Source organism: Bombina bombina, chromosome 6, assembly GCF_027579735.1.
Source record: "Bombina bombina isolate aBomBom1 chromosome 6, aBomBom1.pri, whole genome shotgun sequence".
NCBI lineage: Eukaryota > Metazoa > Chordata > Amphibia > Anura > Bombinatoridae > Bombina > Bombina bombina.
In genome coordinates, this window is record NC_069504.1 from 771,905,858 (window position 1) to 771,926,073 (window position 20,216).

General features: G+C 40.1%; 1 protein-coding gene across 5 annotated transcripts in view; it reads left to right on the forward strand.

The window, feature by feature from the left end:
- Window positions 1-20,216, forward strand: part of LOC128663639 (serine/threonine-protein kinase N1) — a 410,416-nt gene that overhangs the window by 178,750 nt on the left and 211,450 nt on the right. For all 5 annotated transcript variants that reach the window (XM_053718067.1, XM_053718068.1, XM_053718065.1 and 2 more), the window contains exon 4: window positions 7,044-7,440. In XM_053718067.1, the coding sequence (XP_053574042.1) occupies window positions 7,044-7,440 (397 nt within the window). The remainder of the gene's footprint in view (window positions 1-7,043; window positions 7,441-20,216) is intronic.

Here is a 20,216-nt window from a genome sequence, read left to right on the forward strand (position 1 = left end):
TTGACTGTGTTAAATGTTAATGCAGTCTTTTATATATTTTTTATATATTTTAACAAATGTGCATTTCTCTTGTTAAGTGTATCCAGTCCACGGATCATCCATTACTTGTGGGATATTCTCCTTCCCAACAGGAAGTTGCAAGAGGATCACCCACAGCAGAGCTGCTATATAGCTCCTCCCCTCACTGCCATATCCAGTCATTCTCTTGCAACTCTCAACAAAGATGTAGTAAGAGGAGTGTGGTGTATTATAGTTAGTTTTTTAACTTCAATCAAAAGTTTGTTATTTTTAAATGGTACCGGAGTGTACTGTTTCATCAAAGGCAGCATTAGAAGAAGAATCTGCCTGTGATTTCTATGATCTTAGCAGAAGTAACTAAGATCCATTGCCGTTCTCACATATTCTGAGGAGTGAGATAACTTCAGAGGGGGAATGGAGTGCAGGTTTTCCTGCAATAAGGTATGTGCAGTAAACATATTTCTAGGGATGGAATTTGCTAGAAAAATGCTGCTGATACTGGATTAATGTAAGTTAAGCCTTAAATGCAGTGATAGCGACTGGTATCAGGCTTATTAACAGAGATACATACTCTTATAAAAGTGTAATATAAAATGTTTGCTGGCATGTTAATCGTTTTTATATATGTTTGGTGACAAAACTTATTGGGGCCTAGTTTTTCTCCACATGGCTGGCTTGATTTTTGCCTAGAAACAGTTTCCTGAGGCTTTCCACTGTTGTAATATGAGTGGGAGGGGCCTTTTTTAGTGCTTTTCTGTGCAGATAAAAATACTGACAGAGACATTCAGCTTCCCTCTGCATGATACAGGACATCTCTGAAGGGCTCAAAAGGCTTCAAAGTCGTGTTTGAGGAGGGTAACAAAACTGTGGCAGTTGTTGTGACTGTGTTTAAAAAAAAAAAACAACAACAAAAAAAACAAAAAACGTTTTTGTCATTTATTATTCTGTTTTTGTTATTAAGGGGTTAATCATCCATTTGCAAGTGGGTGCAATGCTCTGCTGACTTGTTACATACACTGTAAAAATTTTGTTATTTCAAATTTTGTCAAAATTTGTTTCTCTTAAAGGCACAGTAACATTTTTTATATTGCTTGTTAACTTGCTTTAAAGTGTTTTCCAAGCTTGCTAGTCTCATTGCTAGTCTGTACAAACATGTCTGAAACAGAGGATACTTGTTCATTATGTTTAAAAGCCATGGTGGAGCCCCATAGGAGAATGTGTACTAAATGTATTGATTTCCCCTTAAACAGTAAAGATCAGTCTTTATCTATAAAAGAATTGTCACCAGAGGGGTCTGTCGAGGGGGAAGTTATGCCGACTAACTCTCCCCACAATATGGCGCCAAGTACATCAGGGACGCCCATAGCGATTACTTTGCAGGACATGGCTGCAATCATGAATAATACCCTGTCAGAGGTATTATCCAGATTGCCTGAATTGAGAGGCAAGCGCGATAGCTCTGGGGTTAGACGAGATACAGAGTGCGTAGATGCTGTAAGAGCCATGTCTGATACTGCGTCACAATATGCAGAACCTGAGGACGGAGAGCTTCAGTCTGTGGGTGACGTCTCTGAATCGGGGAGACCTGATTCAGAGATTTCTAATTTTAAATTTAAACTTGAGAACCTCCGTGTATTGCTTGGGGAGGTATTAGCTGCTCTGAATGACTGTGACACAATTGCAGTGCCAGAGAAATTGTGTAGGCTGGATAAATACTATGCAGTGCCGGTGAGTACTGATGTTTTTCCAATACCTAAAAGGCTTACAGAAATTATTAGTAAGGAGTGGGATAGGCCCGGTGTGCCCTTTTCCCCGCCTCCTATATTTAGAAAAATGTTTCCAATAGATGCCACTACACGGGACTTATGGCAGACTGTCCCTAAGGTGGAGGGAGCAGTTTCTACTTTAGCAAAGCGTACCACTATCCCGGTTGAGGACAGTTGTGCTTTTTCAGATCCAATGGATAAAAAATTAGAGGGTTACCTTAAGAAAATGTTTATTCAACAAGGTTTGATTTTACAGCCCCTTGCATGCATTGCGCCTGTCACTGCTGCGGCGGCATTCTGGTTTGAGGCCCTGGAAGAGGCCATCCATACAGCTCCATTGACTGAAATTGTTGACAAGCTTAGAACTCTTAAGCTAGCTAACTCATTTGTTTCTGATGCCATTGTTCATTTGACTAAACTAACGGCTAAGAATTCCGGATTCGCCATCCAGGCGCGTAGGGCGCTATGGCTCAAATCCTGGTCAGCTGATGTGACTTCAAAGTCTAAATTACTCAACATTCCTTTCAAGGGGCAGACCTTATTCGGGCCTGGTTTGAAAGAAATTATTGCTGACATTACTGGAGGTAAGGGTCATACCCTTCCTCAGGACAGGGCCAAATCAAAGGCCAAACAGTCTAATTTTCATGCCTTTCGAAATTTTAAGGCAGGTGCAGCATCAACTTCCTCTGCTTCAAAACAAGAGGGAACTTTTGCTCAATCCAAGCAGGCCTGGAAACCTAACCAGTCCTTGAACAAGGGCAAGCAGGCCAGTAAGCCTGCTGCTGCCTCTAAGACAGCATGAAGGAGCGGCCCCCTATCCGACAACGGATCTAGTAGGGGGCAGACTCTCTCTCTTCGCCCAGGCGTGGGCAAGAGATGTTCAGGATCCCTGGGCGTTGAAGATCATATCTCAGGGATATCTTCTGGACTTCAAAGCTTCTCCTCCACAAGGGAGATTTCACCTTTCAAGATTATCTGCAAACCAGATAAAGAAAGAGGCATTCCTAAGCTGCGTACAAGATCTCCTTGTAATGGAAGTGATCCATCCAGTTCCGCGGACGAAACAAGGACAGGGGTTTTATTCAAATCTGTTTGTGGTTCCCAAAAAAGAGGGAACCTTCAGACCAATTTTGGATTTAAAGATCCTAAACAAATTCCTCAGAGTTCCGTTATTCAAGATGGAAACTATTCGAACCATTTTACCCATGATCCAAGAGGGTCAGTACATGACCACAGTGGACTTAAAGGATGCCTACCTTCACATTCCGATTCACAAGAATCATCATCAGTTCCTGAGGTTTGCCTTTCTAGACAGGCATTACCAATTTGTAGCTCTTCCATTCGGGTTGGCTACAGCCCCAAGAATTTTTACAAAGGTTCTGGGCTCACTTCTGGCGGTCCTAAGACCGCGAGGCATAGCGGTGGCTCCTTACCTGGACGACATCCTGATACAGGCGTCAAGCTTTCAAATTGCCAAATCTCATTCAGAGATAGTTCTGGCATTCCTGAGGTCGCATGGGTGGAAAGTGAACGAAGAAAAGAGTTCTCTATCTCCTCTCACAAGGGTTTTCTATCTAGGGACTCTAATAGATTCTGTAGAAATGAAAATTTACCTGACGGAGTCCAGGTTATCAAAACTTCTAAATGCTTGCCGTGTTCTTCACTCCATTCCGCGCCCCACGGTGGCTCAGTGCATGGAAGTAATCGGCTTAATGGTAGCGGCGATGGACATATTGCCATTTGCGCGCCTGCATCTCAGACCGCTGCAATTATGCATGCTCAGTCAGTGGAATGGGGATTACACAGATTTGTCCCCTCTACTAAATCTGGGTCAGGAAACCAGAGATTCTCTTCTCTGGTGGTTATCTCGGGCCCATCTGTCCAAGGGTATGACCTTTCTCAGACCAGATTGGACAATTGTAACAACAGATGCCAGCCTTCTAGGTTGGGGTGCAGTCTGGAACTCCCTGAAGGCTCAGGGTTCATGGACTCCGGAGGAGAAACTCCTCCCAATAAATATTCAGGAGTTAAGAGCAATATTCAATGCTCTTCTGGCTTGGCCTCAGCTAGCAACACTGAGGTTCATCAGATTTCAGTCGGACAACATCACGACTGTGGCTTACATCAACCATCAAGGGGGAACCAGGAGTTCCCTAGCGATGTCAGAAGTCTCCAAGATAATTCGCTGGGCAGAGACTCACTCTTGCCACCTGTCAGCGATCCATATCCCAGGTGTAGAGAACTGGCAGGCGGATTTTCTAAGTCGTCAGACTTTTCATCCGGGGGAATGGGAACTCCATCCGGAGGTGTTTGCTCAATTGGTAAACCAGAATTGGATCTCATGGCGTCTCGCCAGAACTCCAAGCTTCCTTGTTACGGATCCAGGTCCAGGGACCCAGAAGCGGCACTGATAGATGCTCTAGCAGCGCCTTGGTTCTTCAACCTGGCTTATGTGTTTCCTCCGTTTCCTTTGCTCCCTCGTCTGATTGCCAAAATCAAACAGGAAAGAGCATCGGTGATATTGATAGCGCCTGCGTGGCCACGCAGGACCTGGCATGCAGACCTAGTGGACATGTCATCCTTTCCACCATGGACTCTGCCTCTGAGACAAGACCTTCTAATACAAGGTCCTTTCAATCATCCGAATCTACTTTCTCTGAGACTGACTGTATGGAGATTGAACGCTTGATCCTATCAAAGCGTGGCTTCTCCGAGTCAGTAATTGATACCTTAATACAGGCACGAAAGCCTGTCACCAGGAAAATTTACCACAAGATATGGCGTAAATATCTTCATTGGTGTGAATCCAAGAATTACTCATGGAGTAGGGTTAGGATTCCTAGGATATTGTCCTTCCTCCAAAAGGGTTTGGACAAAGGATTATCAGCTAGTTCTTTAAAGGGACAGATTTCTGCTCTGTCTATTCTTTTACACAAGCGTCTGGCAGAAGTTCCAGACGTTCAGGCATTTTGTCAGGCTTTAGTTAGAATTAAGCCTGTGTTTAAACCTATTGCTCCTCCATGGAGCTTAAACTTGGTTCTTAAAGTTCTTCAAGGGGTTCCGTTTGAACCCCTTCATTCTATTGATATCAAACTTCTTTCATGGAAAGTTCTTTTTCTGATGGCTATTTCCTCGGCTCGAAGAGTCTCGGAGTTATCTGCCTTACATTGTGATTCTCCTTATCTGATCTTTCATTCAGATAAAGTTGTTCTGCGTACAAAACCTGGGTTTTTACCTAAGGTGGTTTCTAACAAGAATATCAATCAAGAGATTGTTGTTCCATCATTATGTCCTAATCCTTCTTCAAAGAAGGAACGTCTTTTGCATAATCTAGACGTAGTCCATGCCTTGAAGTTTTACTTACAGGCTATTAAAGATTTTCGCCAAACATCTAACCTGTTTGTTGTTTACTCTGGACAGAGGAGAGGTCAGAAGGCCTCGGCAACCTCTCTTTCTTTTTGGCTTCGGAGTATAATCCGTTTAGCCTATGAGACTGCTGGACAGCAGCCTCCTGAAAGGATTACAGCTCATTCTACTAGAGCTGTGGCTTCCACCTGGGCCTTTAAAAATGAGGCCTCTGTTGAACAGATTTGCAAGGCTGCAACTTGGTCTTCGCTTCATACTTTTTCCAAATTTTACAAATTTGATACTTTTGCTTCTTCGGAGGCTGTTTTTGGGAGAAAGGTTCTACAGGCAGTGGTTCCTTCCGTTTAAGTTCCTGCCTTGTCCCTCCCATCATCCGTGGTATCCAACAAGTAATGGATGATCCCTGGACTGGATACACTTAACAAGAGAAAACATAATTTATGCTTACCTGATAAATTTATTTCTCTTGTAGTGTATCCAGTCCACGGCCCACCCTGTCCTTTTCAGGCAGGTCTAAATTTTAATTAAACTACAGTCACCACTGCACCCTATGGTTTTTCCTTTCTCGGCTTGTTTCGGTCGAATGACTGGATATGGCAGTGAGGGGAGGAGCTATATAGCAGCTCTGCTGTGGGTGATCCTCTTGCAACTTCCTGTTGGGAAGGAGAATATCCCACAAGTAATGGATGATCCGTGGACTGGATACACTACAAGAGAAATAAATTTATCAGGTAAGCATAAATTATGTTTTTTTAATATATATATATATATATATATATATATATATATATATATATATATATATATATACTGTATATATATATATATGCCAAGGGCAGCAGGATTTGGGTAGGACAGTAAAGTGTTTTTTTCTTTGGAGTAATGTCTTTGCACTCTAATTTTGTGATATATTATTTTTGCTACCAATCAGTTATCCCTGATTGTAGGTGCATAACACTACTGTGACCTCCAAGAGTGATAAATATATGAGGCAAATTTAAAGGGACATACAGTAAAAATTAAGTATTTGTGGCTCAGATAGAGCAAGTAATTTTACTTTTGAATTTATTTCTATTATCAAATTAACAAACTGGATTGAGTGTGGATGCCCTCAAAAACACATCCTGGTCTTGTATCAAGGGATAGACTGTGTTTGAGAAACATTGTTTCAGAGACTGTCACACTGTTGATATGGCACAGACTATAGAGGGAGGACAGTACCATTCCTATGGGGACAACTGTAACACATATTCTTAATATACCTCAAGACCGCTGCTTCTTAACTCCGGTTTCCGGCGAGCCTGAAGGCTCACTCGGAAATGGGTGCATACGGGCATAATATATCGGCCCCAAAGAGTTAATTTTATGTCTAATACTATGTAAGGAAATTTGTTTGGTCTCTACTGGGAGCTTGCTGGTGATTGGGAGCTACAGCCAGTTGCCTTTTGTCATTCAGATAGCTCCCAGTAGTACATTTCTGCTCTTGTGCTGACTTTAACTATGTGTTTAAAAAAAGCTTATCAAATTATTTGTCTGCAACAATCCCCATAGACTTTAATCTTGTAGAAGAAACGTTAGATACACTTTTTATTTAAAGGATTGTGTTTGAACCCATAGTTATATGCAATAATAAACATGAACCTTTTTTCGTTTGCCATTTTGATATTCCTTTAAGATAAAATTGGCGTTAGTAGGAAGGAAACCAATTTCTCAGTGCCTATGGCTTCACCATAAAATAGACTATTAGGTTGTGCCTAAGGGCACTGTACGCCTGGCATTATCCTTTTGTAATTTATACAATTATACAAAAGTAAGATGTAGTATGGAGCTGTGTGTTGTACTCATATCACAGTGTGCTTTGTTCCTTCTAACTCGCATCTCTTTATTTCCCAGATTCACACTTGTACAGCCAGCAGAAAAAAGGAAGAGGCAGATGAAGCAGAGAATGAAGTTATAGAAGGGGAGAGACAGGAGATGCAGAGAAATTGTAAAGATGTAGGGGATGACTGTGAAGAAATGCATGGACTGGAGGGGGGAGACCTGCAGGGGTCAGAATGGGAGAGGGCAGAACTGCAGGGGCTGGACGGAGAGAGAGAAAGATTGCGCAAGGAAATCTGCATGGAGTTGAAGATTAAGGAGGGAGCAGAAAGACTTCGCAGAGCCACCACAGAGCGTAAGAACTTGGGACATGTAGAGACAATGCTAAGAACATGTGAAAGGAGACTTGAAAGTCTGAAACAGAAGCTTGAAGAACTAGAAGCCTCTCCTACTTCTCCAGACGCCAATAAAGGTATTCATCCTTATATTACACAGGACGTGAATAGCAACATAGGCTTATAGGTGTTATAAAACCTGTTTTACTTTTATGAAATTTGCGTTTTTCTCTTAATATCCTATGTTCATATTTAGTCCCTTTACATGAGAGTATTTATCAGGAGCATAAACGTATCTTGAAAATTTTATGTATAAATAATGTTACAAGCCTATATTCATTGTGCTAAATAAAATCAGATTTACCGCTTGAAAATGATGGAATTCATAAACATTTGTACCCACCATTTGTCAGAGCAGAGAGTGGCAATTTCAGCTCAATTAAAGTCAATGGGGCCCATTTATCAAGCTCCGGATGGAGCTTGAGGGCCCATGTTTCTGGCGAGCCTGCAGCCTCGCCAGAAACATCAGTTATGAAGCAGCGGTCTACAGACCGCTGCTCCATAACCTGTCCACCTGCTCTGAGCAGGTGGACAGGCATCACCACAATTCAACCCGATTGAGTATGATCGGGTTGATTGACACCTCCTGCTGGCGGTCGATTGGCCGCGAATCTGCAGGGGGCGGTGTTGCACCAGCAGTTCACAAGAGCTGCTGGTGCAATTCTGAATACGCTCTCTGCATTCAGCGAGGTCTGTCGGAACCGATCCGCACTGTTGGATCAGGTCCGACAGACCTTTGTTAAATAGGGGCCAATGAAGTCACTTCTATGTTGCAACCGTTAACTTCTGGCACATAGAACAACTTCTACTGCCAACATTGCAAAAAAGATAAACAAAAAGCTTGCTCGCTATAACATAGTCCACTCTAACATATGCACAAAAGAAAACAAAAAAAGTAAAATGAAATAATTATGATCTTGAGCATGCTAGAACTGTCCCCAATGTTATACACATAGTTCCTTTAGAGGGTAGATCTTCATATTTTGCATTAAAAACAAAATTTATGCTTACTTGATAAATTTCTTGACACAATGGCCCCAAGTTATCAAAGTCTGGCGGACCTGATCCGACAGTGCGGATCAAGTCCGCCAGACCTCGCTGAATACGGAGAGCAATACGCTCGCCGTATTCAGCATTGCACCAGCAGCTCACAAGAGCTGCTGGTGCAACGCCGCACCCTGCAGACTCGTGGCCAATAGGCTGCCAGCAGGGAGGTGTCAATCAACCCGATCATACTCGATCGGGTTGATTTCCGGCGATGTCTGTCTGCCTGCTCAGAGCAGACGGACAGGTTATGGAGCAGCGGTCTTTGTGACCGCTGCTTCATAACTGCTGTTTCTGGCGAGCCTGCAGGCTTGCCAGAAACACGGGGCATCAAGCTCCATTCGGAGCTTGATACATATGCCCCAATGAGTCCAAGGATCATTTAATTACTAATGGGATATATCACTCCTGCCCAGCAGGAGGTGGCAAAGAGCACCACAGCAAAGCTGTTAAATATCACCTCCCTTCCCTCCCACCCAACTCATTCGACTGAAGTACAGGAGAGAAAGGAACAGGGCGGGCAGTGGACTCATTGTGTCAAGAAATAAATACATTTATCAGGTAAGCATAAATTTTGTTTTCTTTCTAATGACACGATGAGTCCACGGATCATCTAATTACTAATGGGAATCAATACCCAAGCTAGAGTACACAGATGATAAGGTAGGGACAAGACAGGTAACCTAAATGGAAGCCACCACTGCTTGAAGAACCTTTCTCCCCAAAGCGGCCTCAGCTGAGGCAAAAGTGTCAAATTTATCGAATTTTTAAAAAGTGTGAAGAGAGGACCAAGTTGCAGCCTTGCAAATCTGTTCCATAGAAACTTCATTTTTGAATGCCCATGAGGAAGCAACAGCCCTCGTGGAATGAGCCGTAACTCTCTGGAGGTTGCTGTCCAGCAGTCTCATAGGCAAAACGTATGATACTCTTCATCAGAAAGGATAAACTAACTAAACGATCCTTGTACAATCTTATTACAATTGTATCCATGACATAATTTTTCAATTCTTACATGAATTACCTCTCACATGCCAATTATTTTAAAGCTGTTTTTACCTCTAAAGGAATCTGCTCTCCCTCCATTTGCTATATACAAGGAAGTTCGATAGATTTTGCTCCAGTATTTAAAGATCATGGGGCCTATCTATCAAGCTCTGTATGAAACTTGAAGGCCTGTGTTTCTGGCGAGCCTTCAGGCTCGCCAGAAACACCAGTTATGAAGCAGCGGTCTAAAGACCGCTGCTCCATGACCTGTCCGCCTGCTCTGAGGAGGCGGACAGACATTGCGGGAAATCAACCCGAACGAATATGATTGGGTTGATTGACACCCCCTGCAAGCGGCCGATTGGCCGCGAATCTGCAGGGGGTGGCATTGCACCAGCACTTCACAAGAGCTGCTGGTGCAATGCGGAGAGCGTATTGCTCTCCGCATTCAGTGATGTTTGTCGGACATGATCCGTTGATCGGATCATGTCGGACAGACATTTGTTAAATAGGCCCCTTTGTGTGTTCTACTGCTTTTGATATGTTGGCAGCTATGTCACCTTCCAAGTAACAACAAAGATCTAAATCTGAATGCCATTTTTCTTGGAATGTATTTTCCCATTCTAATTTGCTAAAGGCTAAATCAAAGGATCCTTTTATGTATTAGTTTTAGTCTTCTTAGATCCGTCTTTTGAGGTTCTTTTTTTTCTGATGAACAATATTCTTTCACGGAGATAATGGCATATTTATCAATGTGCAAGCGGACATGATATGAAGTAGTGTATCATGTCCGCCGCACATCGATAAACATCGATAATGGCCGACAGCATACGCTGTCGGCATTTATCATTGCACCAGCAGTTCTGGTGAACTGCTGGTGCAATGCCGCCCCCTACAGATTCGTGGCCAATCGGACGCTAGCAGGGGGTGTCAGTCAACCCGATCGTATTAGATCGGGTTGATTTCTGTCCGCGGCCTCAGAGCAGGCGGACAGGTTATGGAGCAGCAGTCTTTAGAACGCTGCTTCATAACTTCTGTTTCTAGCGAGCCTGAAGGCTCGCCGGAAACAAGGGGCATCAAGCTCCGTACAGAGCTTGATAAATATGCCCCATTGACTCAGATTCATTCTTTTTCATGTTTAATTTGGGACATTGGCTTACATTCCTAAATTAAGTTTTAGGTACGTGAGAATTTCCAGATCCTATTAAAACTTAGAAGGGTCTATTAAACAATTTGATCTAATTTTCGTGCCTGAGGTTAAGGTGTCTGGAATTTTCCTGTACCTGATGCAATTAATGATATAATTATAAAAGAATGGGCTAAGCCTGGTATTCTTTTTAATCCAGCTTCAAAGTTTAAGAAGATGTTTTTCTTTTGCCATCTTCTACTTTTAATCTTTGGGATATTATCCCTAAAGTAATAGGAGACACTTTTGCTTGATGGAAGCGTTCTACTATTCCTGTGGAGGACAGTACTTTCAGATCCTATGAACAGTAGCCTAGAGTCTTTCTGTCAAAATAATTTTTGGCAAGCAGGTTTCTTATTCAGCCCAGCTGTTAGTTTAGCCTGTGTTAGCAGCAGTCTTTGCTTTATGATGTGACAATCTATCTGCTCAGTTTTTAGATTACTCTATATATGAGGATTTTCAACTTCACCTTAGGTCTGCTATAGCATTCATCTGTGATGTGATTGTTGATATTATCAGGATTAATGCCAATAATTTTGTGCTAACTTTTTTGACCAGAAGGACCTTGTAGCTGAAGTCTTAATCAACTAACATGGTTACTAAGACCACATTTTTCACTCTTTCCTTTCAAGGTAAGATTTTATTTGGTCCTGGTTTAGATGTCATTATTTATTCCGTATCAGGAGGTATAGGGGCTTTTCTTCTCTTCCTTCCAGAATAATAAGTCTTCTAATGCTCCTGGAAGTCGTCATACTCTTGGAACCAATCTAAAAGCCCTCCTCTTCTACTAAGTCAGCATGAAGTTGTGCTCCTGATCCAGACCTTCTTTTAGTAGGGGACAGATGTTGCCTTTTTTCAGAAGGTCTGGGCTCAGTCTGTTTGAGTTCCCTGAACAATGAACATTGTTTCCAACGGATATAGAAGAGGTTTTAAATTAGGTCTTCCAGAGAATGGTTTCCTTCTGTCCTTCATTCAAGAGAATAGAGTAATAATAAAGTAAATGGCTGCAAATCAGGAGTCCCGGGTTCAATTCTTTGTACAGTGTGACCGTACCTCCCTCCGAAAGCTGAACTCTGGGTGGCCTTAAACATTTGTCATTAAAGGTCCAAGCCTTGTTCAAAAGGTTTAGGATGTAGAACTCATGGGGGTCATATTCCGGTTCTGTTATTGGGACAAGCTTAGGGTTTTTGTTCCATCCTCTTTATAGTTCTCTAAATAGGGGAATCTTTCTGGCTTATTGTGGATCTAAAAACTTTGAACAAGTTTCTCTGATTTGGCATTCTGAACAAGCATTTCCAATTTGTAGCTTTACCGTTTGGTCTGGGTATAGCTGCCAAATATTTACAAGGGTTTGGGAACCCCCTTGTGTGTAATTTGAACTCAGGGCATTTCTGTAACACTTTAACTGGACGTTATCTTAGCTCCATTTATCAATTTCTCATACAAACAATTGATTGCTGTTGGTTTTTTTCAGCAACATGAATGGAGAATAATATTGCACAGAGCTCATAGAACTCTTTGTCATCATAGACTCAGTATCAATGAGACTGCCCTTTTTAGAACAGAGGAAGCTACAGTTACAGTCAATTTGTGCGAGAAATAAATCTCCAGTTCTTTCTTTTCAGAGCCTTATTTTTCTATCCACAATAGACTATGGACAATAATATCTTTTGACTCAAGTCTCCTAGACTAGGGCTTAGTATGGGGGTTTAGAAGTGCACAAGAAATTTGATCTCCTCTGGAGGCGAGGTTACCAGTAAATGTATCTTCAGGGCTCTTCTGAGCTGGCCTATCCTGAAACAGGAATATTACTTGCATTTCCAATTTGTCAATGTCATGTCTGTGACATATATCAATCATCTAGGAGGATCTCGCAATACTCTAGTCATGAAGGAAGGGTTACGAATTCTCCTATGTCTGAGTATAATTCCTGCACCTTTTTGCGTAAACAACTGGCAAACAAATTATCTCAGTCTCCAATCATTTCATCTAGGAGAATGGTCTCTTCTTGCTGATGTCTTTAATCAGAATGTCAAAAGCTGGGGTCTTCCAGAGATAGACCTGTCGGTTTTTCGATTATTCAACAAGCTTCTTAGATATTTTGCGAGGTCCACAGATCCTCTGAAGTAGCTTGTAGATATTTTAGCAGATCCTTAGTCTTTTAGTCTTGCATTCTTTTTTCCTCCAAGTGTGATAGTTTGAAGAAAGCAGGAGCTATCGTCAGTTATTCTAATAATGCCAGCTTGGTCTCTTTCTCTTTGTCATATTCTTCTCATTCAAAGTACATTTTATCTTCTAGTTCTCAAATCTCTAAACTTGACAGTTTGGAGATTAAATGCATAGTTTTTATACAGAGATGTTTTTCTGATACTGTTGTAAATCCTTTGATCCATGCTAGAAAACCAGTTTCTAGGAGGGTGTATCACAAAGTATGGAAAGTTTTTTTCTTTCTTAGGGCTAGATTACGATTGGAGCGCTAACAGTTGCGTATAAGCAATATTTGGTCCATCATGGGTGTTTACGCGCAATGGAAGTAGCGCGAGTATTACAAGTTGAAAGTAACCGCATTCGCTCAAGCGCAATTCAACTTAAGGAGACTTCAGAGCTCTGGTTAACTGTTATGCACGAATAAAAAGTGTCTCAAAAAACATCAAAAATACAGTTATACTCATAATAGAAAAAAGGCATGCAAAGGGCTTTAAAAAATAATAATATATATATATATATATATATATATATATATGTGTGTGTGTGTGTGTTTATGTGTGTACAGATGTATTTATGTATTTTGTGCTTTACTGTATATTTACTGTACATATATAACATTCCAATTTTCTTCACTTTTTATATTATTATTATTATTATCCTTATTATTCTTAAATTCATATTTCTATATATATGTGTATATTCCTATAGATATATAGACATATACTGTATATGTATTTTACATGAACAATATCATATATATTTTATAATAAAAAGTACAATATTTTCTATGTAAAGAATATAGAAATTTAAATTATGCATTTTGCGCATTGTGTATTTCAATTTAGATCTTAACACGATTGGGTTAGCGCACATGAACATTTAGTAATCTTAAGGCGCGTTATTGAAATATTACATAGAAAATATTTTAAAAAATGGTTAAATATATCCTAAAATATTCTAAATAATCAATAGAATATATATATTTTACAGTATGTTTAATAATATTTAAAATATTTTTTATGTAATATTTCAATAATGCATCTTAAGAATACTACATTTTCATGTGCATTAAGATCTAAATTGAGAAACATGATACACAAAACACGTATTTTACATTCCTATATTCTTCACATAGAAAATAATGTACTTTTTATTATTATTATTATTATTATTATATATATATATATACTGTATGTATATAAAAATATATATACATATATATACTGTATATATATGATATTGTTCATGTAAAATACATATCTATACCTATATCTATATATGTATAGGAATATATATATGCAGGTATAGGTATATATACACACATATTTATATAATATATATATATGTGTGTATATAAATATATGTGTGTGTATATGTGTATATATATATATATATATATATGCACAGTATATATATATATATATATATATATATATGAAACAAAGTAGAATGCCTCAATACAAAGTAAAATACAAAGGACTGAGGCAAGCAGCACTAGAAACCAGCGTTATCAAGAGCTAAGAATAAGGGGCCTATTTAACAAAGGTCTGTCGGACCTGATCCGACAGTGCGGATCAGGTCCGACAGACCTCGCTGAATGCGGAGAGCAATACGCTCTCCGTATTCATCATTGCACCAGCAGCTCTTGTGATTCGCGGCCAGCAGGGGGGTGTCAATCAACCAAATCGTACTCAATCGGGTTGAATTGCAGCGATGTCTGTCCGCCTGCTCAGAGCAGGAAACACAGAGCTTGATAGATATGCCCCTTTGTCTAAAAATTCCAGGGCTGCTGCAGACAAGAAAATAAAGGTCGGGATTCCAATAGAAACACCCTAATCCTCATATAAAAACCATGAAAACAAAAGGGCTGTCTCAGCGTCAAAGTAACTCAGACATAAAACAGGTAGTGTGAGCTAAAAAACAATCAATGTGTAACAATCCACAAAAGGAAACAATTCAGGGAAGGTATTCCACTTACTAGAAATTACCTCAATCTAATGAGGTAAGCTGCTACATCTGTGAGGGAGAGGCCTCCGGTGAAGTTGATTTGTGAGTTCAGTGATGGTAGTATCTTCCTTGACTGCTGGAGTAAACCCAACCTTTTACTTCCCTTGGTTCCCTTGGAATTAATTCAGTGGGCAATGCTCAGTGGTTTCCCTCATGCAATGTTAGGGATCCTCTTTATATACAGGACGGCATGGCCATACACATGGGGCTCTGCATCCTTGCTAGAATTTGATTGTTGTTTGCTGAAAGTCTCAGTATATTAGTCTGATCAATGTTGTTACAATTCTCCCTTGTTACTTCTTGAAAGTCTCCAAGCTGTATATTGTGCTCCTCCCACAGGAGCCAAACAAATCCTTCACAAGAGAATTGAAAGAGGCAGGCTGAGCTCTGCTAAAGCTAGGCCGAAGCCGGCATTGTCAGTATGTGTGTGTATGTGTGTATATATATATATATATATATACAATTCCAAAGTACAAATGTCTATTAATGTCTCCTGTAGTATCTTGTATAATCGTTACAGCACAATGATACTTAATTAACAAACTGAGCTGGTCTGAAAGGACACCCTATAATAGATTGTTCATATCAATCCTGATTTATGCACAGTCCCAAGACTCTATATGTATGTTCCGTTACCCCCTATACACGCCAGAAAGAGCATATCCTCTTCAGAGCACCAAGAAATAGGAGACGTAAAACAGTAAAATCCAATAAGGTATTTTTGAACACTGTCCCCAATAATGCTTGGCAGCTATAGCAGTAATCTCTTTAATGAGAAAAATTTCAGTGGTATCTCTGACGACGACTCACCACATTAGCCTTAAAAGCAGTCCTCTCTGAGGTTATTCACTCGGTGCTCACACAAATCCGTTCTATGTCCGCAGCTGGAGTCCCACTATGCAGGAGGGGGTGTGTTCCACTACGTTCGATATCACGTGGTTACCATCATCCAATCCACAAAGCCTAATCAGTAAACTTAGTCCTGGGATTTCAAGAAGAAGGGTGCCTCTTTCAAATAGCTCAGGAGCTTTTTGTCCTATGCCGTTTCTGCTGCCCAGTGCTTTCCCTTCTTAGTTGAGGTTTGAACTTCTCTCCTACACGTCATTTTGATGGTTTTAACACTATTTTAGGTGTTAATAAGTTAATACGAAATATGACTTTACAGAGACATTTTTCGGACATTCCTTCACAATTTGAATTTTCAGCCTCAGGAGCCGATCGTTTATCGGCTCCTTTGACTGGAACTAGAATGGGTATGTCTTTTGGAGAGACCTGTGACCTGGTAAATCTTGAACTTTTGGCAGGAGAGGGCAGTGTCCTTAGTGACAACGGAACTATTGGTTCCTCTAGTGTTTTTAGAAATAAGTCACAGTTTTACCCTATTCACAGCAGAGGGAATACATTAGAGACCTTTTTAAAAGAGTGGAAAGAGATTTAATTAAACTTAAATCTTCTGTCGGCTATGACGCACCATATTTGACTAGATCAGAGAGAGCTGCACTTAAAGAACTTAAAGAGATGAATGACATAGTCATTCGCTCTGCGGATAAAGGTGGCTCTCTAGTTGTGATGGATAGGTTAGACTATACTAATGAAGCACTACGCCAATTATGTAATACTGATGATTATATTTCATTACACACTGACCCTACAAATCCTATTCGAAGGGAGCTTATGGATATCTTGGACGATGGTTTGGAGGATGGGCACTTTGATCGTAGAACCTTTGAGTTCCTAGTTGTGGACAATCCTGTTGTGCCCATCTTCCACCATTTGCCTAAGATACATAAATCCCTTACTGAGGTAAAAGGACGCCCTATCGTGAGTGGTATTAATTCCTTAACTGAGCATGTTTCCCAGTGGGTTGATAATCTTCTACAACCTCTTGTTCAAAATTTGCATAGTTACATACAGGACACAAAGAGTGTCATATACACATTAGAAAGCCTGAGTTGTAAGAATAATTGTTTCAAATGGGCCACTATTGACGTAGTGGCCTTATATTCATCCATTCCACATAAAGAAGGCTTGGAAGCAATTGCTTTCTTTCTCGAGTATTATTCAAATTATTCTAGTGAATTTCAGAAATACATACTCAAGGTTTTGAAATATTTACTTACCCATAACTTTTTTTGTTTTGATGGTGATTTCTATCTCCAGAGGCGTGGGACAGCAATGGGGGCCAAATTTGCCCCCTCCTATGCCAACTTTTTTATGGGTTGGTGGGAGCTGTCCCACGTCTATGGAGATGAAAATCCCTTTAGAAGTTCCATTTATTTTTATGGACGTTATATTGATGACTTGCTTTTGATTTGGCAAGGTTCAGCATCTGATTTTGTACTATTTGTTGAATATCTTAATCTTAATAAGATTGGATTACAATTCACCAGTGAGTTAAAAGACAATACTATCCATTTTCTAGATATTACTTTAAATGGAACTGCTGAGGGGAAAATCTTAACTGAAATATATCGGAAACCAATAACTGGCAATGCATTGCTACACGCGAAGAGCTGCCACCCCAAACATGTTCCTTTTGCGGTGGCAAAGGGCCAATTTATAAGGGTCAAAAGGAACTGCTCATCAGATAATACATATAAACAGCAATCATATGATTTGGGCTTAAGACTCAGAGATAGAGGCTATTATGAGAACATTATTTCCAAGTCCAAGAAACAAGTTGATCGGATGAACAGATCACACTTGATACAGAAAACCAAAAACACCAGTAATGAACATAAGGGTGTAACTTTTGTGACAGAGTACAGCAATGAATACACCAAAATTTGTAATATTGTAAAAAAACACTTTGGGTTTCTTGCTGCAGATGATAAACTCGAACAATGTATTTCCCAAGGTCTTCGTTGTTCATACAGAAAGACTACCACATTGGGCAATATGTTGTCCCCCTCAGTACTCCCAAAACTAAATAGAACTAATAGTTCATGGTTAACACATAGGGGTATTTTTAAGTGCCTTAATAAATGCAGGGCATGTGAGTATGTTTTACCTTCCAACATTTTTAAATCAGAAACCACAGATGACATCTTTCCAATTGAAAGCTGTCTCAAGTGTACTTCAACATATGTTATTTATGTGTTGATTTGTACCTCATGCCACTTACAATATGTTGGCCTAACCACTAATGAGATCAAAGTCAGAATACGAAACCATTTATCGACCATACATACTGGCCAGGCTACTACTCCCCTTGTACAACACTTTGCAAAATGCCGATGGCAAGCAATAGAACGAGTCTTGTGTTCATCTAGAGGAGGGGCCACGGATAGGCTTTTGAGAAAGAGGGAGATGTACTGGATATTCAAACTTCAGACTCGGGTTCCTACTGGTCTGAATTCTGAGTATGATCTCATTAACTATTGGCAATAATACGCTAACAATTTTGGGCTTATTATTTTTCCGGTGCATCTCCTTTTTTTTTTCTCAACAACATCTCAGTGTATATGCAGGGAGTGCAGAATTATTAGGTAAGTTGTATTTTTGAGGATTAATTTTATTATTGAACAACAACCATGTTCTCAATGAACCCAAAAAACTCATTAATATCAAAGCTGAATATTTTTGGAAGTAGTTTTTAGTTTGTTTTTAGTTTTAGCTATTTTAGGGGGATATCTGTGTGTGCAGGTGACTATTACTGTGCATAATTATTAGGCAACTTAACAAAAAACAAATATATACCCATTTCAATTATTTATTTTTACCAGTGAAACCAATATAACATCTCAACATTCACAAATATACATTTCTGACATTCAAAAACAAAACAAAAACAAATCAGTGACCAATATAGCCACCTTTCTTTGCAAGGACACTCAAAAGCCTGCCATCCATGGATTCTGTCAGTGTTTTGATCTGTTCACCATCAACATTGCGTGCAGCAGCAACCACAGCCTCCCAGACACTGTTCAGAGAGGTGTACTGTTTTCCCTCCTTGTAAATCTCACATTTGATGATGGACCACAGGTTCTCAATGGGGTTCAGATCAGGTGAACAAGGAGGCCATGTCATTAGATTTTCTTCTTTTATACCCTTTCTTGCCAGCCATGCTGTGGAGTACTTGGACGCGTGTGATGGAGCATTGTCCTGCATGAAAATCATGTTTTTCTTGAAGGATGCAGACTTCTTCCTGTACCACTGCTTGAAGAAGGTGTCTTCCAGAAACTGGCAGTAGGACTGGGAGTTGAGCTTGACTCCATCCTCAACCCGAAAAGGCCCCACAAGCTCATCTTTGATGATACCAGCCCAAACCAGTACTCCACCTCCACCTTGCTGGCGTCTGAGTCGGACTGGAGCTTTCTGCCCTTTACCAATCCAGCCACGGGCCCATCCATCTGGCCCATCAAGACTCACTCTCATTTCATCAGTCCATAAAACCTTAGAAAAATCAGTTTTGAGATATTTCTTGGCCCAGTCTTGACGTTTCAGCTTGTGTGTCTTGTTCAGTGGTGGTCGTCTTTCAGCCTTTCTTACCTTGGCCATGTCTCTGAGTATTGCACACCTTGTGCTTTTGGGCACTCCAGTGATGTTGCAGCTCTGAAATATGGCCAAACTGGTGGCAAGTAGCATCTTGGCAGCTGCACGCTTGACTTTTCTCAGTTCATGGGCAGTTATTTTGCGCCTTGGTTTTTCCACACGCTTCTTGCGACCCTGTTGACTATTTTGAATGAAACGCTTGATTGTTCGATGATCACGCTTCAGAAGCTTTGCAATTTTAAGAGTGCTGCATCCCTCTGCAAGATATCTCACTATTTTTGACTTTTCTGAGCCTGTCAAGTCCTTCTTTTGACCCATTTTGCCAAAGGAAAGGAAGTTGCCTAATAATTATGCACACCTGATATAGGGTGTTGATGTCATTAGACCACACCCCTTCTCATTACAGAGATGCACATCACCTAATATGCTTAATTGGTAGTAGGCTTTCGAGCCTATACAGCTTGGAGTAAGACAACATGCATAAAGAGGATGATGTGGTCAAAATACTCATTTGCCTAATAATTCTGCACTCCCTGTATACTCATGTATTTATATATATATAAATGCGTATCTACATGTATGTACATTATTGACCATCAGAACTTGTAGTTTAACTTTTATATATATACTCAATGTCAATACTCAGGCATTGAGTGATGTAGGTCCGTCTTTTCTTATTCTAAATTTATATGTAAATTTAATTTCTTTTCAGTCATATAGAGAATCATTTGTTACATTAACCTTTTTGTGAAGTTTGTCCTTTAGGAATATACACTTTGTATATGTTTCATACACCTTTAAGATTGTCCCTATATATCTATTTTTGCGTATATCCATGATGTTTTATATATAAACTGGCAAATATATATCTATTGCAAATATGTAAAAATGCTAATATGTAAATGCTGCTGGTGTACACCACAACTGAAG